Source organism: Dipteris shenzhenensis, chromosome 3 (genome assembly GCF_047967505.1).
Source record: "Dipteris shenzhenensis isolate YYH24624 ecotype China chromosome 3, Dip_SZ_1.0, whole genome shotgun sequence".
Lineage (NCBI taxonomy): Eukaryota > Viridiplantae > Streptophyta > Polypodiopsida > Gleicheniales > Dipteridaceae > Dipteris > Dipteris shenzhenensis.
In genome coordinates this window covers 56,112,542-56,140,352 of record NC_141598.1, presented here as the reverse complement: position 1 = coordinate 56,140,352, position 27,811 = coordinate 56,112,542, and the positions used below count along the sequence as shown (strand labels likewise).

Below are 27,811 nucleotides of genomic sequence, written 5' to 3'. Positions count from 1 at the left end.
TTTCACATACGGAGGCAATGGAGAACTAAGGGTTTTCCCCCCCTCCATATGAAACCTGTGCAATACTTTGCCAATATATTCGGTCTGAGACAAATACAACAAACGCTGTCCCCTGTCTCTCCGTATCCGCATTCCCAGTATGTGATTTGCATCACCAAGGTCCTTCATATCAAAGGCCTCATGCAATCTTTTCTTAAGGTCATCAAGCTTCTTACGAGCTCTACCAGCAATAAGCATGTCATCCACATATAAAATGAGAATGATTAAGCTGCCATTTGCAGCCCTTTTGGTATATAAGTAGTGATCGTCATCACTTCTCCTGAAACCTTGGGACTTCATGAAGGTATCAAATTTCTTATACCATTCCCTTGGTGCCTGTTTCAGCCCATAAAGGCTCTTTTTAAGCTTGCATACAAGTGACTCCTTGCCCTTGACTGCAAATCCTTATGGCTGCTGCATGTAGATCTCCTCATGAAGATCACCGTGAAGAAAGGCTGTCTTCACATCCATTTGGCATAATTCCAAATTCTCACATGCAACCAAAGCAAGTACAATCCTGAGTGTGGTCATCTTAACCACTGGAGAAATCTCATCAAAATCAACACCATACTCCTGCTTAAAGCCCTTGGCAACCAACCTGGCTTTATACCTTGGCTTAGCTCCAAGTGTGACTTTCAATCTATACACCCACTTGCATGGTAGTACTTTCATGCCCTTAGGCAACTGCACCAATTCCCAAGTACCATTTTTATGGAGACTGTCCATTTCAGACTTCATGGCTAGTTCCCATAGCCTTTTATCATGCATTTGCACGGCTTCCTTGTAACAGGCCTGCTCCTGGAACAAATCTATCTGGTGGTTTCATTTGTCTAGTGGACCTTCGGACCCATTGGTCTTGCTGTCCAATTTGCTGCTCACCTAAAACAGGTTGCTGTTCTAGTAGATCAGGCTGCAGAATTATGCCTGGGAGGTCTTCCAAAGGTGGCATGTCCCGTAGTACATCTTCCGCCACTGCGGGCTGTCCATTTGGACCTGCTGCAGCATCATGCATTGGCTGATTACGCTGCTGTTGTGGCTGATTTGCAATGTAAAATGATAGGGCAGGTATTGATAGAAATAAGACGTTGCATAAACTCAAATTCATAAGTGAAAAGATAAAAGTTTGCTAAAAAGACGGCACAATTAGTGCCCGTGGGGATTCCTATAACTCGTTGAAACAAAGAATCACCTATTGTGATGTAAAGATTATCTAAAAGAAAATCTATCCAAGAGCAAACATCTTCCACACTTACTACCTTTGTGTATCTTTTCTTTTTAGAACCTATGTCATGATCTTTATTTTTTAGCCACAACAAGTAAAAGCATAAGGCTAGTTTCTCAACTTTTAGCACTTTGCATCTATCTTTGTCAAATCTCAACTTAAAAACTTCAGCCACTAGCTTTTTAATTCTAAACTTCAAGTCTTCCAGCTCGATCTTTGTGTAAAGCGTGGTAAAATCATAGGTTTGAAGGAGAATAGGAGACTCTTTTTCCTGAATGCTTCGAGAAAAATTAAAAAATTTTACAACAGGAATCACTCCTACAAAGTCATTAAAATCCAGCTTTGAGTGCGAGGGGACATCTGCCTCTTTTGATAAGTCCCTCCAAAGTTCATGGACACTAGGCAACATGGCTTTGAGGCAATAGCTTAGCCATTTCGAGACATCCGTCAAAGTAGTCTCACAAGCAACTACAATAAATCTTGGCTTTTTTGGAGTTTTGTGAAACTTCCAAGCAGCACAAAGAAAAGGTATGCTTGGATTGCAAACCAACCCAGAAGACTTGCAAAAACTATGATGTTTTGAGATCAAATCCTTTTGAGAAACTAAGGCAAGGGCCTAAGTTTTGGCAGACGAGTTCACTTCTCTCAAAAGACATTCTTAAGTAAAACTTTTTGCAAATAAAAACAAAGTTATTGGAACATTTGTCCACATAAGAAATGACAAAATTCCTATGGAATTTTCGAAGAAGAGTTTCATCTTCTTTAGAAAGATGGTTACTTTTCTTTGAGCAATTAACCGAAGGGACTTCTTCTAGTTTCAAAGCAACTTTCTTCAAAATCTTCCCTTTCCATTCTGATAAGATATTTTTAACTCCTAAACATTTTTCTAATTGCAAAACAAACTTTGAGATTCCCTTATTGATAGCTTTTAAAAGGCAAGACTCTTTAAAAGAGTACAACCGAAATTTCATGCCTTTCATGAAAAGGTCTCTTAGGTTACTAGAAAGCAAAATTGAGGTATCACCTGTGACTACATGTCCTAAATCAGCTCAATAAAGCTTTGGAATCTCTTACTTTTACAACAACAAGGTTCTTTAAGGATAGAAGATTTTGAATGCTCTGAAAGCCTTTTACCTATCTCTCCATAGTTGAAAGCCTTTTGTCCTAAAGTTTTACATACTTCCAAGCTACTACTGGATGCTTCCAAATTCTTCTCACAAAATGAGAGAGAGAATCCATTACTTCAGGAGACTTCAAAATGGAGTTAAATCCTATCTTATCAAGTGAGGGAGAAGTAAAAATACAAATCAAGAGTTCCTTATTTAGATAGACTTCTTTGCTTTGAAAGGAAGCTTTTACTTTTAAGAAGCGATCCAATGAAGTTTTAAGTTGTATATAATGGAGCTTAGTTAGATTCAAATCCTCAAAAGAGAAGTTTTCCAAGGTGTATTGAAGTTTAAAAAGAACTTTGACATTCTATTTTTCAAAAACTTTTATTGAAAAAAGACCTAGTGACATTAATCTATCTAGGTAGAGTAGTCTTCTTTTATAGTCTCGGGAAGCAAAAACTCTTGGGACTGAGGAAGTTAAAGGAACTAAAGGAGGAGGAAGTGGAGGAAGAGGAAGTGAGGGAGGCAACTCACGAACTACATGTGAGATTGCAGGAGAGCTAGGACAAACTCGTAACATAACTTTAGGTTTCCATACTCATCGGAGAGCCACCATGGCACCTACTATGTATTTTGAGCAGTAGTTTTGAGTGTTTCAGCTTTTTGAGATTATTAGAATAGCACTCAGCAAAGGCCTTTGTGAGTCATTTGCTTCAGCCCATAGTGACTTGCATGATCTACCTTTTTTATTGTACCATGTCTCGTAGGCCCGTGAGGCCTCCCAAAGACGTTAATATATCTTTCTTTCCCTATGTGCGCACAGTGTGAGGGCACGCATTGGCGGATGCCTACGTGCACGCGCGCGTGCGTGTGTGTTGATTGTGGATTTCACCCCCAAAAAAAAAAGTGTTGATTGTGGCATCCATGCATGCATGTGTATGTGTATGTGTATCTGTATCTGTATCTGTATCTGTATCTGTATCTGTATCTGTATCTGTATCTGTATCTGTAAATAAATAAATATAAAATACAATATAAAAAATAACGAGTTTCTTCAAGCATGAAAGATTTCGAAACATGCACGTTGGAAGCCATAATGCCTATTATCCTCATGTACATATGTTTTCTAAATGGGCAGCCACTTATTTCTTGCAATATCTCTTTATAACTTTCATATAATATCTCATTGGCCATTGGAAAGCTCTAATGAGAACAAAGCAATGATGCATTCCCCTGCCAAAATCCAAATAATACGCATGGTGGTCCACATGGGTCCCACACAAGGGCACCATATCATTATAGTAATTCCTGTCAGCGCTCATGTGGCACATCCACAGATACTGCAATTTGAGAAGATCTCAGGCTACATCTCTCTAGAACTTCTACAGATTTTATTGAACACTTGTCCCCCATTTGTAATCATGTAGTTTCTAGAGATAATTGATATGTATGGTGATCCCCGTGGGTCCCACACAAGGGCACCATATCATCATCATAATCCCTGTCAGCGCTCATCTGCCACATCAGCAATTTGAAAAGTTCCAGGGTTACATCTCTCTAGAGCTTCTACAGATTTTATTGAAAACTTGTCCCCATTTGAAATCACGTAGCTTCTAGAGCAGGGTTGCCTACGTTCAACGTACGGAACGTTCCCTTCTGCTCCACTCCATACGGTCCTATACGGTCGACTGTTTTTTAGGGCTTTGGCCTATTAGGGTTTTCATTTTCTGCCCATTTTCTGCCCGTTTTTGAACATTTGAGGCCAGCCTCTCCTCCAAACCTGCATATATACCCTTCTCACCCCTCCCCCTCTCCACCAAGCACTCTTCCCTCTCCATCTCCCTAGCCATCAAGCAGCCCGCTGCCCACCTCTCCATCTCCCTCTCCCTTCCTCTCGCTCTCCATCTCCCTCTCTCCTCTCCATCTCCATCTCCCTCTACCTCTCCCTCTCCCTCTCCCCCTCCCTCTACATCAAGCTCCCCCTCCATCTCCATCAAGCTCCCCCTCCCTCTCCATCAAGCTCCCTCACCCCCCTCCTCCATCACTTTCTCTAAAACTTACTCTAAAACTCTAAAATATCTCTCTTTTTTTTTTGTATCGAACTTACACCTAAGATTTTTTAGTTCGTTTAGTACTGCACTCATATCAAACGGTACGCATCGAACATGATCATATGTGTGAACCGTGTTCTAGAGATAAGTGGTCTGCTGTCCCCATCTATACATTGAAGACTTGAGGAATGGGCTGGACATTCTTGTGCAAAGTCTTAAGCCTCCCATCAGTTGCACTTGCTCTCCAAATCTGTGGAAGATACTTGGATGTAATAGAAGCCAATATTCTTCTTCATTGAGCTCTTCCACCATTGATAGAATTGCTCTCCTCTTATTTTTCTACATGGAATCAGAGCTCATGTCCCATCCTTCTAATGAAATCACAGAGCCACCAGACAGGGAAACAGGTTTTGATACAAATCACAGAAGCACTATAGAAACTTGGGCAACAGTTCTGCCTTTTAAAAATGATCAAAAAACGTGGATGCAATAAGGAGTTAACCTTAGTGGCTTTTGAATTCAAGTGGGAAACTGTTCCAATTGAAAGGATAACTTTAAGAAATAAAGGGTGCAATGAGAGGGACAGTTGCTGACCACATTCAAGAGAGCATCAAGAACTCCTGGAATTTTGGCAAGAGGAGTCGCATCTTTCCTTGGATCATCTTTTTCTTTGAAGGACAGTAATGTAAGGGTGTTTAACGCCCATGTGAGCTCACTTTTTAGACCACTTTGTAATGCCATGACAATTCTCTTGCTGTTTTGATCTGCAGTCGACAGCACAAATGCTTAAGAATATAAGCAATCCTATGTAAACGAGCAACAGACACTATTATTGAAGAAAACAACCTCTAGCATAGCATCAACATGTAAACAGCAAGAATTTCAGATATAAAGCATAGTTCTCTCTGAGCTACTGTCTAGTTGAAACTTGGAACAAGGAAGTAAGTTCAAGTGGTGAAAATACGGGAAAGCAAGTCCAAACAATTGGTGAAAAAGTAAGAATAAAAAGATGGCAACCAAAATATGATGAAAAGCCTCGCCATCTACTGTCAACACACTAAGCCATTGACCAAGAAAGCCTACACGTCCCACACTAAGCAAATCCTTGTACCGGAGGTGGAAAACAAGACAAGATAGTGGGATTAGCACTATGAGTCATTTTAGAAAGAGAGGGCTAGTATGAAGGATGTGGGGGAGGACTACACTAGAAGGGCTTCTGTGGGCTGTGTGGGAGGATCTGAATAGCTCCCTTGTATAAGCCTGATAGGAGCTCAAACCAGGCCGACCAGCCTGCTTGTAGGGCTGACTGAGGGCCCAACCCAAGGACTAACCTGGGTCTGCTATGACCCAACTTGAGTAGGGGATGTGGCAAACCTGATGACGACCAGTTTGGGGCTGTTTCTGCCCTCTCCCATCCCTTGCTCTTTGGCCTTTATAAGGCATGTGTGCTGGCAAAAATGGGCTCCTTACCAGCAGCCTTAGGTGCATCAAAATGGCCCTGATCTGAGGGCATGTAAACTTTAAAGTTTAAACCTCTCTACTCCCCTTCTTCCTACCTGCAACTACTCAGATCTACTGCACCCTTGTCCTCCTCATATAGGGGCTCGCAATAGGAGCAGAGATCTCCAACACTACCATGGGACAGGAGTCCATAGTGTTACGCTCAAGTTGAGGTAACATGACCTCGGAAGGGTCGGTCAACATTTTCCTTTAAAGGATCAATATTTGTATTATATTTGTTGGGCTTTACGTAAATGATCAAAAAGGAATTAAAGTCAAGGTCCTTGGTGAGGGAGATATGGCACTAGACTAGGTGGATCTAAGGCTAAAGGGTCTAAATGCATTAAATGTGCCAAGGGGCAAATGATTCAATGATATCCCAAGAGAGGGGTAAATGATGCATTTAGGAGGTACCTTAGAACAAAGACATGTGGCATACTAGATCCATCTAGGGAATTGGGGCTCGTTGGGATTTGGCAAGCAGGAGCTTTCACGTAATGTAATCATCCTGAGAGCTTGCTACCATCGAGGTTGGCTGGGAGGATAATCTGTGTGCCTATGCCCGTGATTGGTGTGAAATATTAGGCGTTAAGAGATTTGTACGTATCAATTTGGTATCAAAGCCAAGCGATCTGTGAAGGTGTGAGAACGGTTGGTGAAGCGTCGGTCTGTTGCTCAGATTCTTTGTTAACTTTAACGAGCTATGATCGTGAAGCCGTTCGACGAGCTGGGAAATTATTTTACGGGATCAGAGAAAAAGACTAAGGTTGTAGATTGTTTGCCTCGTCTGGTTCACACCATCGGGTAGTTCATCAATTTGGTGGACGTTGTGTTAGAAATCACCCAACAGAGGGTACACGCAGCGGAAGACTTATAGTAATGCCCAGGAGCTCACACGGTGTGCGGTGTGGGTGCGGAATCACAAACTTCTTTACTTATGTGCATTCAATAGATGTACAGAGTCATCAATAGGCAATGAACCAGCCAGATATAGAAGACACCAAAATATATACCATGCTTTGAGGGTCTATTTCAACCCAGCAAGGTCTGCAACAAAAGTACATCTCCGGATAACCTGGACCGCAAACTTTAAACGCACCTGACTGAACCTGAGTCACCCTCCTTCTCGCAAGGGCACAATCCTCCAGTCGTGGAAGTCGATTCCCAAGAGCGACTAAATCAGGGTCGTCCTTCAGCAAGGTCCCTGCCTTCCCACACTTGTGAGCCTCCTACTTGGGCTCTGATACCATGTTAGAAATGAACCCAACAGAGGGTACACACAGCGGAAGACTTATAGTAATGCCCAGGAGCTCACACAGTGTCGTGTAGGTGTGGAATCACAAACTTCTTTACTTATGTGCATTCAATAGATGTGCAGACTCATCAATAGACAATGAACCAGCTAGATATAGAAGACACCAAAATATATATTTTCGTCCAAAACTATGAACATAAGCTGGAAACAAAGAGCGGGGAGCTGAATAGCCCGTTTTTCTTTTAGTTTCAAAAGAGAGTTTGTTTGAGTATACTTGTGCTTTCTAAGTTAGAAATGTATTTTTGCCTCTTTGCAGAAACAAGACATAAGTGTAAAGTGCCAATTAACTTTTTATGTTTTAAATAAGAGAGAGAGAGAGAGAGAGTTTCTAGTTTTTTGGAAGTTTTTGTTTCTTGACTTGCTTGTTTATTTTTGCTTAAGTCACCTGCTTCGTTTCTTCTTCTTTATTTCTTGTTTTCTTTCTCTTTTGTTTATTTGACGTATTTTAGTAAGCACTGGGTTTGCCCAAGAGACTCCGCGGGTCTTTAGAAACCCAATATAGCTGCTTATGCTTGGGCACTGATGGCAACATAAGTGTTGCTTTGCTTGCTAAGTATGTCTTCCTTTTGCTTTTCATAAAAGTTTTTGTTTACCTCTTTTTTCTTCTCTTTCATTTTCTCTTTTACCCACCAATGGTATAGTCCTCTGATCTAACCACAAGGTCCTTCTCCTATCTGCCGGCTATCTCTAGACTCGAGTCCGTGTGCTCCACCTCGAGCGTCTGTAGACTTTCCGTCCAGTGTGTTCTTCTCCACCTTACTGCCTATGAATCAGCCTAGGTAGGCAGCCCCTGCCAAGCTTTGTCTACAGCACACAGGTCCCTGTTCCACTGCTCCAACCTGCTTGTGAATGGCTGCTCCAGAAGGTATGATGATCACAACACCTTGCTGACCTAGAAGACAGCCAAGGTCCCAGCCCTTAGGGAACTCAGTCTACAGCACTCCTTCAACTCTCCTTTACCTCCAAGATGAGGCCAAAGGGAATGCCTTCAGGCTGCTCCTCTCTGCTCCACTTTCTGCTGGATGTTGGATGAATAATGGGGCATGAAGCCCCTCCTTTTATAGGCCTAGGGGCCTGTCAAAAACCCGACCAGTCTGTCCCAATCTGGGCCGACTGGACAGACCAGGTTGGCTGGCCCAACCGACCTGGTTGGCTCAGCCCAACCAGCCCTTTAAGGGCTCACAAAACTAGGGCCCTTTGGCCCACACTTCTAGGGCTTTTGGCCCTCCAATCAAGGCAGGGGCCCAGCCTATATAAGGCATGCCACTGCCCACTGGCAGCCCCATTTGCTGCTCTACCAGGCCCCATGCAGCCCCGTACACCTGCGCTTCTGACCTGCCATGTCAGAGCCTGTTTTCCTTGTTCTCTTGATCTGCCACGTGTGTGCCTCGGCTATGTACTATTCCGTAATGTTGCTGACGTCATATGTGGTCTCTTCTCTTGGGTCCCTACTGCTGTCCTCTGCTCCGCCTTATGCTCCTGCAGATCAGCCAGGTACCCGCCTCTCTTCTTCTGGGGCACATCCTGCCCTAGGTCTCCTCATTTGGGGGCTTACAAATGGGGAGGTGACCTTTCCAACACGTTGAACATCAGGGTGGCGCACGCGCTGGTCACGACTTATTGACTGTTGAGCTGACTAACCTGAAGAGAGTGAGCCGAAATATTACTGCATCGTATTGAGCGGACGTAGTATTTCTCTCCTCGACCTTGAATTCCGTCAATGCTCTCTTCGATGCTTGAATGACACCGGTGGTTTTGGGTCAGCAAGGTCTTGTTCTCCATCTCCCCGCCTTTCATCGCATTCACAGCCCCGGAATCACGCACTGACTCTGTGTAACATGCAACAATTATTTGATCGTGTAATTCACAGCACGACCTTCTTTAAACCTTTAGCGAGGAATGAGCGTTGTTTACCATAGAGAGAGGAAGGAGATGAGGGTAGAGAGAGACTAGAGTCGACAACCGATTGGGTCCCTGTGCCCACTGAGGGCCCCCTCCCCCAATCAAGGGAGAATTTGCTTTATACTTGGAGAACTGAGAAATACAAAGAACACTCTTCAAGAGAGCACGGAACATGCTTCTGAAGAGCTCATTGTGCACACGTATAGCAGACCCAAAGACTTGAGAGGCAACGCCGACCAATACCGAGACCTTGATGCTGTCCACTCTCTGACGATGTAGGACGCTTCTGCAAGGCAAGGAAGAGGCTTGTGCTGTCTAGCGGAATGCAGGGTTACTGCGTGAGTGAGAGAGTGAAAAGCTAGAAGTGATAGATCCTATGAGAGAACTGAGAGATGATGGAAATATAGAGCTGAGAGTGAGCTGTGTAAACTGTAAAAGAGAGCTGAGAAAGCTGAGGAAACAGTGTCCAAACCTCTCTCCGTTTGCTGGACCAAACCTCCGACTGTTGTGCTGCGTGATCACCTTCAGATCAGGCTGAACTGATGGCCAAGGAACTGAGGCTAGAGCAGGGCCAGATCTGAGGATCTCAGGGGCTGCACAGGAGGCTGAAGTGGAGCTGTAGGAGGACTGAAGGCAGAGGATCTCAGGGGCTGCACAGGAGGCTGAAGTGGAGCTGTAGGAGGACTGAAGGCAGAAGCAAACTGAATGAGAAAACAGGGCAGCCAAGGGGCCCTTTTATAGCACTAGACTGAGCCAACCCAGTCTGTTTTACAGACTGGCTGGCCTACAACCAGCCTATAAAAAGCCCTCCCTGGCTCATTTGCCAGGGGAGTTTTTGGGCAGCCTTTGCAGGCTGCCTTCCCTGCTTACCTGTCCAGCCTTTGGGGACCCTAAAGGGACTCCTAACCTATAAGATGGAAACACTTAACCTACTATTCTCTAGTGGGTACTAGTGAACAAGAACTGACTGCTGACTTGACCTAAGGCTGAGAGACTGACCTACGTAGCTTGTGCCTGACTGTCCCTGGACAAGGGCTCACAAAGGGGTCACAGCATACGACAAAATCTCCTATCTGGGAATTATAATACACTTGTCGATGTAGCCAGTGTGTCACCTTGCACCTAAGTGCAGAGGTGCATGTGACACTCTGACTAGTGCAAAGCTTATTTGCAAGGAATCGACATACGAAAGCACAATTAAAAGCTGGATTTTCTTTTGCGTAAAAGCCTTGGCTATTTGTCTAACCGAGCAAGGGCGTGACGAAACTATGTAACGGGAGTAACGCATGGAAAGAGCGGTCAGTGATGAGTGCTCTTTATTGTTCCGATGTGGAGCAGAAACGTTGGGTTGAAGAGACGTGAGTTCTAAAAAACGTGTCACATATTCATGAATATGCATTGTCATCTTTGGCCAAAAGAAATCTCGTCTCACGAGACCATATGTCTTCTCGACTCCTGGATGTCCCGCACATGGGCTATCATGGCATTATTGAATGACTCTCTGCCTAAGATCATTCTGATTAGGTACTACTACCTTGCCATTTCTTTTCAGCATACCATTTCTTATGGTATATCTTGCATAAGTTCGGCCTTTTCTGGATGCCAGGTCATCCTTTTCCTCGGGTTTGAACACATGAGTCTTAGGCCAAAGGCTCTGGACGAACTCGTCCACCTTTTGAGTTTCTCTAATCTCGATCATTAGAGCACTCTCTAATACCGTGAAACTCATATTATGCATAATGCGTGACAATGCATCAGCAACTTTATTATCCTTCCCTCTTCGGTACCGAATCGTCAAGTTAAACTCCTGCATGAGTTCTGCTCACCTAGCTTGGCGGCCTCTCAAGTCAGATTGTTTACAAAAATGTTTCAGAGTATCATGATTCATGATCAACATCAACATAAAACTCTGACCCATACAAATAATGTCTCCATGTTTTCAGAGCATGGACAACAGCATACAACTCTAATTCATGAGTTGGCCAATTTCGTTGAGAGGGAGAAAGCTTCTTGCTTTCAAAGGCTACTGGCCTTCCCTCTTGGAGAAGAACTGCTCCTACCGCAATGCCACTTGCATCGGTTTCAAGAAAAAACGATTTCTGGGGATCAACTATTTTTAACACCGGTCCTGAGACCACAGCTTGTTTTATGGTGTTAAAACTTTCATGTTGATTCTGTCCCCATATAAAAGGTACTTTATCTGAGGCCAGATCAGTCAATGGCGATACTATTTCGGAATATCCCTTGATATGCCTTCGATAAAATTGAACAAATCCCAAGAATGATCGCAAAGTGGTAAACTCTGAGGGATTGGCCAAGTCAGTATCGCAGCCACTTTCTTTGGATCCATTTCTACCCCCTCAAGAGTAATTATGAATCCTAAATATTCAAGTCTTACCATACACAGTATAGTTTTCTTTTTATTTACATAAAGACTGGCTTTCCTCAAAGTACTGAACACTATTCTTAAGTGTTCGTAATGCTCAGCAATACTTTTGCTGAATATAAGAATATCGTCAATAAAGTGTACTACAAACTTTCCGATATATGGACGTAGTAAATCGCTCATAAGCATGACGAATGTAGGTGGAGCATTGGTAAGTCCAAAGGGCATTACCAAAAACTCATAATGTCCAAACCTGCTTCTAAAAGCGATTTTATGCACATCCTCGGCTCTAATACGGATCTGATGGTAGCCACATTTAAGATCTATCTTACTGAAAATTACGGCCCCATGTAATGCATCTAGCAAATCATCGATCCGAGCCATCGAATACCTGTGCTTAATAGTGATATTATTCAATGCTCTGTAATCTATACAAAGGCGAAAAGTAGCGAAGCAAAAGGTGAGAAACTGGGTTGAATCTGCCCTAGCTTGAGGTATTCTTCCAGTAGTCTTCGTATCTCCACTTCTTCGGTAAAACTCAACCTATAGGGAGGTCTATTCACAGGTTCTGCCCTCGAGATTAGTTCAATCTTACGCTCAACATTCCGCTCTGGAGGTAACCCATAAGGTAACTCATCCCTAAAACAATCAAAAAACTCCTCTGCTATTTGATCAACCAGCTTGGCCATCTCTCCATTTTGGGCAACATCAATGCTAGCCGAAGAATCATCAATCGGCTCTACTGATGCTGTACAAAGAAACAAAAAGTCTTCTTGAGCTTTTCGAATTTCCATTACGGAAACCAACGGTCCTTGAGGTATATCTTTTTCACCTCGTAAGACATACAGCACATCATTCATCTTGAATTGATAATCTTTTTCCAATCTATGCCCGGATTCTTCCTAGAATGCCAAGCCTTACCCAAGGCTATGTATGCATGGGCAAGCTTTGTCATTTCAAATGACAAAATCAAGCTTCTCAGCATAGTCCTGAATTCGAAGCTCTAACTGGGTAACCCTTTGGTCCCATACTTCAGTTGAACTTCCATTTGCCATTCTGACTGTATATGCATAGTCAGATGGGCTAGTCTTTAGTTTTAGCCTCTTTACAAGCTCGGAGTTAATTACATTGTACGTTGACGCTAAGTCAAACAACACAATGACATCATGACTGGCTACTTGCCCTTTCATCTTAATTAACTCCGTATCATTAAAGGATGTATACCCCGTTGCTGCGGGCTTTGACAGGACATTATCAGGTGCACTAGTTACTAACTTAGCAATAAAGACACATAACAAACCTTTCAGAAGATCCCGCTAGCTGAATCTGCATCTGTTCTCCGCTGGGACTTCCCTCCATTTTCACGTCGCATTCTGAGATCACCATCTCAGCCATCAGACGATCCTTGTTTCGTGGACAATCTTTCCACTAATGAGGCTGAAGGCATCCAAAACACAAGCCTTCTCTCCTCGCTTTTTCTCTTTACTCTGGGTTCAAAGAAGACTTCAACCAAGCCCGGGCTGCCATTGGTGTTACTTTTCTTTTTTCCTTCCAATGGTGATACTTGATTTAGCAGTCTCAACTGGTTTCGCCTGCTTGGCTTGACCACTAGGCTGTGAGGCACTCCCTTTGCTAATCCACTCCTTCTTAAACCCAGTTTTCTTCGAGTACTCATACCGAGTCCCAACCTGCACCAACCCACTTGGTCTGTTCCCTTTTGCATCCTCATAGTTCAGGACTATGGCAATTGCTTCATCTAGCTTGTTCGCATACTTAGCCCGAACTTCCATCTTGATCCGATCATTTAATCCAAAAATAAAATCTTTTACCTGGATTGACTGAGGTAGAGGTTCATAAACTTTCATTACACTTTCTCTGAACTTATCAATGTATTCTGCCACTGATAAATTTCTCTAACGAAGGTTTCAATACTGATCCCAAGCTCGAGATGCTTCGTCAGGAGGTAAGAAGTGTTTCTAAATTCTTTTTAATAAAGTTGCTGATGCGTTGTCACGCATTATGCATAATATGAGTTTCACGGTATTAGAGAGTGCTCTAATGACCGAGATTAGAGAAACTCAAAAGGTGGACGAGTTCGTCCAGAGCCTTTGGCCTAAGACTCATGTGTTCAAACCCGGGGAAAAGGATGACCTGGCATCCAAAAAAGGCCAAACTTATGCAAGATATACCATAAGAGATGGTATGCTGAAAAGAAATGGCAAGGTAGTAGTACCTAATCAGAATGATCTCAGGCAGAGAGTCATTCAACAATGCCATGATAGCCCATGTGCGGGACATTCAGGAGTCGAGAAGACATATGATCTCGTGAGACGAGATTTCTTTTGGCCAAAGATGAAAAAGCATATTCATGAATATGTGACACGTTGTTTTTCAAGTCAGGTAAGTAAGGTAGAGCGGGTGAAGCCACCCGGACTTTTACAATCCTTGGAAATACCACTAGGTAGGAGGGAGAGCATTTCCATGGACTTTATTATAGGTCTGCCTAACACAAGGTGGATATGATTCTATCCTTGTGGTGGTTGATCGTCTTACCTAGATGGCTCACTTCATTCCAACTAGTGAGTCTGTTAGTGCCCCGCAAGTGGCGGATTTGTTTATTAAACATATATTTCGTTTGCATGGATTACCCAAATCCATAGTGTCAGACAGGGATGTCAAATTTACCGGTCATTTTTGGACTGCGGTGTTTGAGACACTAAGGGCTGAGTTGGGAATGAGTGGTGGGGATCATCCAGAAACGGATGGTCAGACGGAAAGAATCAACCAGATTTTAGAGGATATTTTTAGAGCATATGTGTCATTGAGGCAACATACATGGGACAAGTGGTTGCCATTGTTAGATTTTGCCTACAATGATAGAAAACATGACTCTACAGGGTTCAATCCGTTTAAGCTGAACTATGGTTATAGACTGGCGAATCCAACTACAATTGGAGTACCTCAGAAAGTGCCTAGTGCCGCGAACTTTGTGGTTCAGATGCGGGAGATGTTAGAGACTCACTGTGCCCACCTGTGAGCCCCCGCTTTGAGGGGACAAGGGGTGAGAGGTAGGAGGGCTGGGAAAGAGAGAGACCCAGGCAACCAGCACATAGGCTGGTTGCTGCCTGCAACAGCAGAGATATAGGGGGCCTTGTGCCTCCCTTGGAGGCATCTACAGCCACATGGACTGGCTGCACAGGGCACCCTTTTATAGGGGCCTGTGGCGGAAAATGTATCTTTGTTGGGTATAGCGAAGAATCCAAGGCCTATCGACTCTTCGACCCAGTAAAGAAGCAAATCCTTATCAGTCGGGATGTTGTCTTCGAGGAAAAGGAACTTGAACCCCAGAAGGAGCCGTAGATTGAGGAGGAGGAGATTGTTCAACCCCCGAACCCACCCCGCCCCAAGTTGACCATCCAACAGGTGGCAAAATCAAAAGCTGATGTTCCACAAGATACTCAGGAAGAGCAGGATGTTCCGGAAGAAGTTCCCGTTCCTCCTCCCACAGAGAAGCAGAAAAAGTTGCCCCAATGGTACCTCCGGACATTGGAAGAGTCTCGGGTCACCGAATTACCTGAGAGTAGCAGTTCCGGATTGCGGCGGTCTCAACGTCTTCAAAAGACCCCATCAGTGAATTTTGCGTTGGTGGTTCAGCTTGACGAGCCAAGGACCTTCGAGGAGGCGAAGGACAATCCAGAATGGCAGGCTGCCATGAAGGTAGAGATGGATACTATCCTGAAGAACAATACCTGGGGCTTAGTGGCCAAGCCACTGCGACGGAAAGTCATCGGCACTAAGTGGGTATACAAACTTAAATACAAATCAGACGGCAGCTTGGATAAGTATAAAGCAAGGTTAGTGGTCAAAGGTTTTGCTCAAACTGAAGGCTTGGATTTTGATGAAACTTTTGCTCCCACAGCCCGCACGGTTACTATCCGGACAATGATTGCCCTTGCTGCCCAATTCCAGTGGCCTATTTCTCAAATGGATGTGAAGTCCGCATTCCTTGATGGAACCCTGGAGGAGGAGGTATACATGGAGCAGCCACCGGGCTTTCACGATCCAGGGTCCCCATTAAAGGTCTGCAGGTTGAAGAATGCATTATACGGGCAGAAACAAGCCCCCAAAGCTTGGTACCAAAGGATTGATGTATTCTTTCAGAAGATAGAGCTTAGTCGGAGTCCTTCTAAGGCAAACCTTTACTTGTTCATTGAGAAGGGATTGCGACTGGTACTCATCCTCTATGTTGAATATCTTATCTTGACAGGTGATCATGTCAAGAAGATTTCACAGGTCAAGGAGCTACTCGTGTCTGAATTTGAGATGACTGACCTTGGGTTATTACATTACTTCCTTGGGATTGAAGTAAAGCAGGCCAAAGACAGGATCTTCATTTCACAGGAGAAATATTGCAGAGAACTTCTGAAGAGATTTCAGATGGAGAACTGCAGGACAGCATTAACTCCCATGGAGGTCGGGCTCAAGCTAAGTGTTCACGACACATCTCAGCCGGTCGATACTCCATTGTACCGACAATTAGTAGGAAGTTTGCTTTACCGTACTAATACTCGACCTGATATTTGTTATTCAGTTGGGCTATTATGCCAGTTCTCTGCTTCTCCCAGGAAGAGTCATTGGGATGCAGGTTTACGGGTACTGAGGTATCTAAAGGGTACTTGCACCTATGGGATCACCTACACCAAAGGCATCGAACTAGGCGGGTTCTGTGACAATGATTGGGCGGGTGATGCTGACACCAGAAGATCGACAACAGGCTATTGTTTCTTACTTGCATCTGGTGCCGTCTCTTGGCTGAGTAAGAAGCAACCCACGGTGGCTCTTTCATCTACAAAGGCAGAGTACAGAGCCGAGTGTACAGCAGCTTGTGAGACACTGTGGTTGAGGTGGATTCTGGAGGACATGGACGTGTGTCAGGAGAACGCAACAGTGCTGATGTGCGACACTCAGAGTTGCATAGCCATTGCCAAGAATCCAGTGTGCCATGCGCGGACCAAGCACATCGAAGTTCATTACCACTTTGTTCGAGAGCTCATCATCGACAACGTGATCGAGCTTATCTACTGCCCGACGGCCGATAATTTGTCCGACCTCTTCACGGAGGCACTCCCTCGAGAACATATGGAGCACCTCATCAAATGCATGGGGATTGGCCCACAGTTGTGACATTGAGGGGGGGTGTTAGAGGCTCACTGTGCCCACCTGTGAGCCCTCGATTTGAGGGGACAAGGGGCAGTGAGAGGTAGGAGGGCTGGGAAAGAGAGAGACCCAGGCAACCAGCACATAGGCTGGTTGCTGCCTGCAACAGCAGAGATATAGGGGGCCTTGTGCCTCCCTTGGAGGCGTCTACAGCCACATGGACTGGCTGCACAGGGCACCCTTTTATAGGGGCCTGTGGCAGGCCCAATCGGCCCAACCAGGGCCAACCCTAGTCAGATTTCCAGGGCATATGGACGGCCACCGGACAGGGTACCGACCCTGCTGGTCGGTCAACCCTAAGGGCCTAGGCAGTGCCTATAAAAGACCCACTCCTTCAGTATTTCCAGCATCCAGTGCAGGACAAAAAGCCTCCTTCCTAGGCTGTGCTGTGCACTCAGAGCTGGTTCAGTTTGACAGAGAGAGTTCCATCAGTTTTCCTCAGCACTTGGCTGAGTTTTGTATTGCTCCCTTGGAGCCAGTTTCTGCCCACCATCCGATGGATGAATATACTCTTTCTCTCTCTCTGTTTAAGTTACCTCTGAGTGAGTGTTTATTGCATCTGTGATCAGTTATCTGAGTTGAATGTGTTGGAAGAGTGGGAGAGATCTTGGGTGGAGGTTTGAGTGATTCATTCCCTCCTATTTTCCAACAGGAGATGCTAGCACTTGCGAGAGCTAACATCCGCCAAGCTATGGATAGAGCTAAGGCGTATGCGGATGAAAACAGATCCGTTAGAGAATTTAAGGAAGGGGAAAAAGTTTTTCTCAGAGTTCCTTAGCACTAAGTCTTTGACTGCAGGAGAGTGTGCTAAGTTATCACCTTGATATTGTGGGCCGTGGTTAATTCTAAAAAGAATAGGCAAGGTAGCATATAAATTAGAATTGCCACAGGGTTGTAAGGTGCACCCAGTGTTTCATGTTTCTCGTTTAAAGAATTTTTTTGCATACAAGTGACTCACTAATCGAGGGTGTTGTTTTGTTTCAGGAGATAGAGGATAATGCAAGACGCAAACCAACAGGAATCCTGGACCGAGGAACAATGCAAGTACGCAATCGGAAGATACCCACGGTGTTGGTTGTATGGCATGGTCTACCTCTATCAGAAGCTACCTAAAATCCGTATACCAGTTACGGAGAGTGTTCCCAGACTTTATCATCGAGGATGCTGATGCCTGAAGAGGGAAGTTATGTTACACTCAAGTTGAGGTAACATGACCTCGGAAGGGTCGGTCGACATTTTCCTTTAAAGAATCTGTTGGGGTAAAGGCACATTGCCACCCCTTTATTAAAGATATGACACCTATGACTGTCTTAAGACAGTCATAGGGGGAAAACCTAATCCTAATAAAACTTAAGAGTTTGTGGTGTGGCTCATCACTACACACCCGCACATTTGGAGTCTTCTCTCTCTCTCACTCTCTCCCTCTTGTACTTCTCCCCCATTCCTTCTCCCTTCAACTGGTATCAGAGCCTCACTTCCTCCCTACCCCTGCCTACCAGCTCCCTCTACCTCTACTTCCCTCGGGGCTTGTGCCCCTTGACATAGAGCAGGCAGCAACGCAGGACAGCGCAGGCAGCTGCAGCAGGGCGGCGCATCGCGAGCTGCAGCAGGGCGGCGCATCGTGGGCTGAAGCAGGGCGGCGCATCGCGGACTGCAGCAGGGCGGTGCCAAGTAGCGCACGCGTGGGCAGATCTGGGCATCGCGCGGTCGCGCCGTACAGTCGTACGGACACCGTACCTTCGACTGTACCGTATGGACCGTCGTACGGATTGCGACAGGGAGGGGCGTCTTTACTCTTTCGTCAGGGATCTGCGTCAAGAGAAGTACATTTTTCGAAAAAAAAAATTTTGAACCCTGCAGAGGTACAACAGGTACACAGGTACTCTGCACAAGTACACTGGTACAAAAGTACAACAGGTACATCAGTTTTTTTTTTGGGAGAAAAAGAGAAGGAGAAAGAGCACTCTGCTCTTCATTCAGGATCATTTTCAGTTCTCAAAACTGTGTTTTTTTTTTTTTGAAAGTACAGCAAGTACCTTCATCTCCCTCGTGCTTGAGGTGACCAGTACCACAGTGTGTGGTTGACTGCACAGTTATCTTGTTTTGGGAAGGTAATGCCTTGATCTTGCAGAGGACTTTTATGCTTTTGCTGAGTGAAATCTCAGCTTTTGGGTGACATTATCAAAGGGCTTTTGCCTAGAAGCTTATGCAAGTGTATGCCTTGAGGCAGTGTGGAGCCAGGGAGCCCACATTCGTCTTGTTTCCGCAGTGTATTCAGTGACATTTCTTGCAGGTCACATTTTGTGTACGACACCTTGGAAAATCTCAATTGAGCCACGCTTGGCCAGGGCGCATCGAGTTTACTCGGTCCCTAACTGTCCATCGTTGACAGTGCTCAAAAGATTTTCTCTTCAGTGTCTGTACGTTGGGATCTGTGTTGTTATTGTGTACACAGGGCTGTTTATGCATTGCATTGTTAGGTGAAAGTGCCAGGAGAGCGCTACATTTTGTATGCTACCTCAGTGTTGAGGTGTTCTTCACTTGGTTCAGGTGTCAGATCAAGGGGCTTTTGCCCAGATTTTGCTTGAGAGCACTTGGGTTACTGTCTGAGACCCTCAGATGCCTTTTATCCCCTTGGAAGAAAGGTGATTGCTTGGGATTTGTCCCATTTTCTGTTGCAGGTTTGTGACAGGCTGAAGTGTCTGGAGCCTCTTTTTCAGTGAACAAAACAGTGTATGCCAAGTGGTTTATGCATATTAAATCAGTGCAATACCTCATCTGAGGTGGGAGAAGTGATCAGGACAGCAGTGTTTTGTGCTTTGTCAGCTGATGATGCACTGTTAAAGCACTTGTGGAGCAGCTGCAGCATTCTGAAATTACTGTTTTTATGCCTATTTGAGCACGGTACAGTGTGTCAGAAGGTACAGTAACTGGAGAGAAATTTTCTGTTGTGCTGCAGATTTTCTGACAGTTTAAAAAAAAAAAAAACAGGACTATTGTGAGTGCTCCTGGCTCTTGATAGAGCAGGTTTTTTCTGAGAAATCAGAATTTTATTCAGTCTTTCTTGACTTACACGGAGTCAGGTACTTTCCTTATCTGATATGGCATCAGGGGGAAGTGAATCATCAATTCTGAACATAAAGAAGTTGGAAGGGGCACACAATTATGCATTATGGGCAGAACAGTGTTTGAATGTACTTCTACTTAAGAAGATTTCTAAGCCCATAAGGGTAAAGGGTGTCAAGCCATCTGGGATGTCAGATGATGAATGGGAGGAGCTAGATCTGTCCGCAAGGGCTGCTATCATGCTTACTCTCAATGATTCTCTTGTGTACAATGTTCAGGCTGAAAAGACCTCTTATGGTGTATGGCAGAGGCTAGCAGAGTTGTATGCCCAAAAGAGTTCAGCCAGTAAGGTGTATTGGTTGAAGAAGCTGGTTGATCTTCGCATGAAGGAAGGTACAGCTATGACCTCACACTTGAGTGAGTTCAATGCCATCTTTACACAGCTGATTGCACAGGGGTTGAACCTTGATGAGGAGTTCAAGGCTACTTTCTTGTTGTGTACCCTTCCTGAGAGTTGGGACACCTTCAAGACTACCTTGTCTAATTCGAATGTCACTCTTATATATGCTGATGTAGAGAGCTCTCTCCTCATGGAGGAGATGAGCAGGAAAAATAATGCGGGTAGCAAGTCTTCAAATGCTTTGCAGGTACAGGAAAGAGGCAGGACTCAGCAGAAGGGGAGATCTGCTAGTAAGTCCAAATCCCGAAGTCAGTCCCGTGGTAAAAAGGATATTGAATGCTTTTATTGTGGCAAGAAGGGACATGTGAAGTCTAAGTGCTTCAAGTTTATACGGGATCAGAAAGCCAAGAAGGCTGAAGTAAAGGATGCAGGCAGTGGAAGTAAAGGCAAAGGCAAGGCCAAGGTAGATGACTTGGATGCAGTGAATGTTGCAGCAGAGGACAGTGACAGTGACAGACATGAGGTATTATGTTCTTCTGCTGTAATTGCACATACCTTGGTTATTGATGGCCATGACATGCACACCTGGCTCTTGGATTCAGGTGCTTCTTTTCATGTTACTCCTCATAGGGAGTGGTTTACTTCCTACACAGGTACTCATGGAGTTGTTCACCTTGGGAACAACTATGCATGTCAGATTGCAGGGATTGGCAGTATACAGATAGTGTTCCCTGATGGACGCACATTTATGCTTGATGGTGTTCGCCATGTGCCGCAAATCAAGAAAAATCTGATTAGCACTGGCTTATTGGATGACAATGGTTACCACACCACATTTGGGGATTCCAAATGGGTGATTACTGATGGCCAGGTTGTAGTGGCTGAGGGTTTTAAGAGTGATACCTTGTACCCTCTTTATGTTTCCAGTGTGGGTAATCATGTTGTTGCCATAACCGAGCTGCCAAAGGTTTCATTGTGGCATAGCCGGTTGGGACACATGTCTGTTAAAGGAATGCAAGAACTGTCACGTTTGGGTTATCTGCCGTCTCTTTCTTTTTCAGATTTGCCTACTTGTGATCATTGCATATTTGGCAAGCATTCTGTGACTCCTCATAAGAGGAGAACTCCCCAGAATAGAGCACCGCTTGATCTAGTGCACACTGATTTGTGTGAGATGCCACAGTTATCACTAGGGGGTGCAAAGTATTTCATTACTTTTATTGATGATGCCACACGCAAAGTGTGGGTCTATTTCTTGAAGCATAAAAGCGATGCCTTAGATGCTTTCAAGAAGTCTGTCGCTCAGGTTGAGAATCGGACAGGTCGCAGGCTGAAATGCCTCAAATCCGATAATGGGGGTGAGTATGTGTCACATGCTTTTGTGCAGTTTTGCGAAGCTAAGGGCATCAAACAGGAACTCACAGCGTACAGGTTATGGGATCCCGTTAAACGGAAGATTATACGCAGCAATGATGTCATCTTTAAAGAGGATAGTGTACACAAGGAACCCGTGCAACCTGTGGAATACAGGAGGGTTATTTATGATGATGTTGGACAGCAAAGAATGCCCTTTTATATGCAGCAGCAGGCTGCTGCAGATAACCCTGTTCAAGAGGGTATACAGGCTGTAAATCAGCCAGATAATTTTGCCAATGATGCACCACTGGGTATGCCAACAGATGGGGCTGTAGAACAGCCAGATATGGTGGTACAGCCACCCGTCATGCATGACGAACAGGCTGGACAGCAGCCTAATCCGGAACATTTTGTTAGGAGGAGCACCCGTGTACAACGGCCTCCTGACAGGTTTGTTCCAGGAGCCAACAATGTGGCTGATTTTATCATGCTGACAGATTGTGGTGAGCCTTCCAGCTTCAAGGAAGCTATGGGAAGAACAGAGAAAAGGAAGTGGGAGAAAGCCATGCAGTCAGAAATGGACTCCTTACTTCAAAATGATACATGGGACTTGGTGCAGCTACCTGCAGGCAGAAAGGTTTTGCCATGCAAGTGGGTTTACAACGTCAAAGTGGATTCAAATGCTTTACCGAGGTATAAGGCCAGATTGGTTGCCAAGGGATTTAAGCAGGAGAAGGGCATTGACTTTGATGAGATCTTTTCCCCTGTCGTCAAGATGACTACTTTGAGAGCAGTGTTAGCTCTTGTTGCTCATGAGGACATGGATTTATGTCAGATGGATGTGAAGACTGCTTTTCTTCACGGAGATCTCCATGATGAGATCTACATGAGTCAGCCAGAGGGATATGCTGTTAAAGGGAAAGAGCAGCTTGTGTGTAAGCTCAAAAGGAGCTTGTATGGACTCAAGCAGGCACCAAGAGAATGGTACAAGAAGTTTGATGCCTTCATGCAGTCTCAAGGGTATCATAGGTGTGAAACCGATCATTGCTTGTATACCAAACGGGCAAAGGATGGCAGTTTGATGCTACTCATTCTATATGTGGATGACATGCTGATTGCCAGTAAATCTCAGCATGAGATTAGTGTTTTAAAGAAACAACTGCATAAGTCTTTTGACATGAAAGACTTGGGTGACGCCAACCATATTCTTGGCATGCGGATTTCTCATGACAGGTCCAAGGGACTTTTGTTTCTGTCACAAAAGGAGTACATTGACAAAGTACTGCAGAGGTTTAAAATGGAGGGGGGGAAGTCTATTAGTACCCCGTTGCCTCCACATTTAAAACTCAGCAGTAAGGACAGCCCCAGATCAGATGTTGATAAGGCTGAAATGGCCAAGGTTCCATATGCATCTGCAGTTGGTTCTTTGATGTATGCCATGGTTGCCACTCGTCCGGATATTGCTTTTGCGGTGGGAGTCATCAGCAGGTATATGGCAAATCCAGGCAAGCGGCACTAGGAAGCAGTGAAAGGTGTCTTGAGGTATCTCAAGGGTACCAAAGACTTGTGCATATGCTATGGTAGGCAGGATGCATTGGTGCATGGTTTTACAGATTCAGACTATGCAGGGAATGCAGATAACCGGAAGTCCACTACCGGTTACATTTTCACATTTGCAGGAGGTGCTATATCATGGGTGTCTCGGTTGCAGAAATGCGTTGCACTGTCAACTACTGAAGCTGAATATGTTGCAGCCACTGAGGCTTGCAAGGAAGCAATATGGCTTACTCGGCTGGTGGGAGACTTGGGCATTACAGGAGATATGCCAGTTTTGCATTGTGATAGTCAGAGTGCTATCATGTTGGCAAAGAATCCGGTCTTTCATCAGAAGACCAAGCACATAGATGTGAAATATCATTTCATCAGGGAGGTACTGGAAGACAAGCGACTTGAGCTTGTGAAGGTGCATACTGATGACAATCCTGCAGATTTGCTCACTAAGAGCTTGCCTACAGAGCGGTTTGCACATTGCCGCCACATCATGGGATTAGGATGAGACCACTCTTATTTTATGGTCTTGTATACAGTAACTGTATATTGCTGTAATTTTTATTCTTTTCCCCCTTTAGGCATATTGGCCTTTAGGTTGGAGGTTGTTGGGGTAAAGGCACATTGCCACCCCTTTATTAAAGATATGACACCTATGACTGTCTTAAGACAGTCATAGGGGGAAAACCTAATCCTAATAAAACTTAAGAGTTTGTGGTGTGGCTCATCACTACACACCCGCACATTTGGAGTCTTCTCTCTCTCTCACTCTCTCCCTCTTGTACTTCTCCCCCATTCCTTCTCCCTTCAGAATCAATGTTTGTATTATATTTGTTGGGCTTTACGTAAATGATCAAAAAGGAATTAAAGTCAAGGTACTTGGTGAGGGTGATATGGCACTAGACTAGGTGGATCTAAGGCTAAAGGGTCTAAATGCATTAAATGTGCCAAGGGGCAAATGATTCAATGATATCCCAAGAGAGGGGTAAATGATGCATTTAGGAGGTACCTTAGAATGAAGACATGTGGCATACTAGATCCATCTAGGGAATTGGGGCTCGTTGGGATTTGGCAAGCAGGAGCTTTCACGTAACGTAATCATCTTGAGAGCTTGCTACCATCGAGGTTGGCTAGGAGGATAATCTGTGTGCCTATGCCCGTGATTGGTGTGAAATATTAGGCGTTTAGAGATTTGTACGTATCACATAGCTTGCCTTCTATGTGGGATCAGAAAATATATATCTTCTTAAGGCTAGAATATATCAATCTACAAATCGACAAGTTTTTTGGAAAAGCAAAGGGAAGATACAAGAGAACAATGTGAGGGATGTCAATTGGGGGGGGGGGGGGGGAAGATGAATAAACAAAAAATAAGGGCAGGAAAAAGAGGGCAAAATGAAAAGAGGGTACTTAAAATGGACATGAAACAAAGCTGAACAATAAAAAAGAATGCACAAAGCTATTTTTATGTTCTCATCAATACTCAAGCATGCAATGCAATTTACGTTAACAGAGATACCGTAACCACTTGGGTAAATCCAATGCTTACTAAGCTATAAAATTGATCTAAAGAAAAGAAGAAGAAAAAGAAGAAATAGGAGAGGGGAAAGGATTAAAAAAGGGGGAGAGAGAGAGAGAGAGAGAGAGAGAGATGCATTAAGCTATTATTAAAGCAAAAGCAACACCAAGACAGAACCAAGGAAACAAGGAGAACGGAGGGATGGCAGCAAAGCAGAGGACAACCTACGACCAGATGACATTTTACGTTCTATCATCCTAAACATATCCAAAGGTGAAATCCTAAAGATATGACATCTACAATGCAGTACAGAGCAAACTTTCCTGAGTAATTTTCTTGGACTATAGCCCATTCAAAAAAGTTAGATGGTTAAATTGCTAAATCAAGACTCCAGGGATAAAGCACTCCTACTTGTATAAAGATGAGAAGTTGAGAGAGCCTATACAATTACAAATATTACGTCCTACAAAGGCATTGATCTACTTTCCACCTTGTAATCAGGAATCTTGACAGTCTGCATCATGTACATCTATTGGATGTAGCTCAATGTTGACCAGGTTTGGCCTTCCAACTGTCGCAACATTCATATTCTTTTTTATCCACAATTGGGTTAAGAGATCTCCCATCACGTGCATAGGGAGTTGCTATCCTTTTAAATTATTTCTGAGAAGTTAGATATTACATTTTCATTTTGGAAAAACAAAAAATATGCTGTCTGCAGTACATGTTACGCTCAAGTTGAGACAACATGACTCGGAAGGGTCAGTCGACATTTTCCTTTGTAAAGGATCAATGTTTGTATTATATTTATTTGGGCTTCCTGTAAATGGTCAAAGGGGTTAATGTCAAGGTCCTTGATGAGGGTGACAAGGCACTGACTAGATGGGTCTAAGGCTATGGGTCTTAAATGCATTAAGTGGGAAATGTGCCTAGGGGCAAGTGAATGAATTGATATCCCAAGAGAGGGGTAGTATATATGCATTTAAGAGGTACCCTAGAATGAAGACATGTGGCATACTAGAAATTGGGGCTTGGTGGAATATGCAAGCTGGAGCCTTCACGTAATGTGGCTGTTCTGAGAGTTTGCTGTCACCGAGAATTGGCTGGGAGGAAAATTGAGTGCCTGCCCCGTGATTGACCGTTGACTAGGGAGAATTGAGCAGGTTGTACGTTTAGTGATTTTTACAGTAAAGTTCTAATATACTCTTCTCGAATCCATGTACAATCCTGACAAAGGATAAGGGACACTAAATAAAGTGCATCTAGACAATTCTCTGCTCTATCTAAGCTTATACCATTGGTATTGGTCTCCACAAGGGAAGGCTTGGTAAAGTCAATATATTCTAAGATACAGCTGTATTCGGTTGAACCCTTTCTGTGGCTATGTCCACACATGTCAAGGAACACAATACATCCTGTATATTCTCCTTCCTCTACCATGACGTGCACTGAAAGATTCTGCATAACGCTAACGCAGCCTATATCTAGCATGTGCCCACAATTGTGAATCCATTCTTTAGCTTAGGGACACAAGATACGTGTCAGCAAAGCTTTAAAAAACATTTTGTAATAACCTCTTGAATGTAATCAGTTTCTATTACCTAGAGTTGAACGTATTGCACATATAAAAATAAATACTCACCTTCATAAGACTATAGTATAGCCCGTCTTACAAATTAAAAGTTGACTCTTAATGGTATCAGTTTCTATTGCCTAAAACGTGTACTTTGTCAAGTTTTAAGTTACGATGCATAAATTTTAACAGTGTATAGCCTAACAAGTTCAGTTGCAATGTTTTGGAGATACCTGCAAAAGAGTTGTGAACTTGCAATGTGGGACCCATCATGGACGTAACTGATGATTGGGGAGTGCCCATAGATCCTCCCACCTCAGCATTTGTAGCAACAGTAGCACCGCCTGGCAGAGGTCTTCCTCTCTTGCCTGAGCCTGTGGCTCCTACCCCTGCTGCACCTCCACCCACGGGCCCTACCATTTCCTTCCCTGAGCAATGCCGGTAGACTTTGAATAACAGAACTAATTATGAAGGACCCAGAATATTGGAACTATGTAACAGAGTTACCCTTCAAACTGCAAAAGACACTGTGCAATGAATCAATCAAAAGCTTCAAGAGAAGACAATTTTAAATGCATCTTATCGTGAGATGGGAGACCAAGGACCTAATCGAACAGCGATTAAAAATTACCTAAACAAGCCTGCGCATACAAATTTACAGCCGCTTCAAGCAGATACTCAGTACGTACACCTCTTTTGCTACGTTGCTATACCGCAAATACAATAACGCAAGCAGTTATTAGCTTAAATCGCAATCAGCATGTTTGATCTGTTGCTTTCTTTTACCTGTGTCCCCAAAACGTTCAAAGGCTCAGTGCTGCAGCGCAAGCAGTTAGGGCAAAACCTTACCAAATGCTAATTAGAGAGGCAGGTTGTCCTCTGCTCACTCAAAGTTTGCAATTTAAATTCCAAGCAGAGAGGGGCCTAACGAGTACGGTGACTCTAGCTTGGGTTAACTATAAACCCCTATGTCTTGCAAAAGATCGCCAACAGCGCTTAGACTAAGTGCCTGAAACATCTCTGGTGCGTGTGTGTGTGTGTGTGTGCCGGTCTTGAGTTCAAGCCCCAAGACTTTATCTTGGTCACGCTGTATGGGACTGCTAATGGCACTTTCAATTTCACTACAGCTCAAAAAATAGGGCAAGGGAGAGAATCTCAAACATTGTGGATAGAGAAATAAGAGGAGAGGCCCGAGCGTGAAAAAGGTAGGAGGCTACGAATCTATCATAGTTGAGGACATTAATAAATAGAGAGATGGGGTTTCTAGCATATAAAAGCATGGGAAAGAGGGGCCCAAGGGGAGAGAGGGGGATGGGGCCACGACAAAGACGAAGAGGGCTTAAGAGCTAAATAAATTTCTAATTAGTAACTGTGGAATGTAGCAAGTTGAGTCCCTAGCTCTCACTCTCCTTCAGGTTCTAGTTCTAGCTCTTCCTTTATCATTGTCCTACATTTTAAAGGTATGTTGCTTCTATTAGTTAGCTGTCATTGCCCATCAACCTTCATAATCTTCTTGCCCATGTCTGTATTGCCCGCTTGTTTTCTCACTACTTCGTTGACTAATAGTCATACCCTTGCTACTCTTTTACTCGCTAAGATGCCGTCTCT

The 27,811-nt window shown here is 44.2% G+C and overlaps 1 protein-coding gene across 2 annotated transcripts in view; it reads right to left on the bottom strand.

The window, feature by feature from the left end:
* The window catches only part of LFR (ARM repeat superfamily protein), a 46,468-nt gene extending 19,131 nt beyond the window's left edge, over nucleotides 1-27,337 (bottom strand). Inside the window, exons 1-3 of one of the 2 annotated variants that reach the window (XM_087370112.1) lie at nucleotides 26,990-27,337; nucleotides 26,437-26,730; nucleotides 5,016-5,185 (exon numbers count right to left, since the gene is read on the bottom strand). In XM_087370112.1, the coding sequence (XP_087226238.1) occupies nucleotides 5,016-5,185; nucleotides 26,437-26,623 (357 nt within the window). In that variant the 5' untranslated portion in view covers nucleotides 26,624-26,730; nucleotides 26,990-27,337. The remainder of the gene's footprint in view (nucleotides 1-5,015; nucleotides 5,186-26,436; nucleotides 26,731-26,989) is intronic. The other variant, XM_087370121.1, reaches the window with a different exon arrangement.
* Between the last annotated feature and the right edge of the window lie 474 nt (nucleotides 27,338-27,811).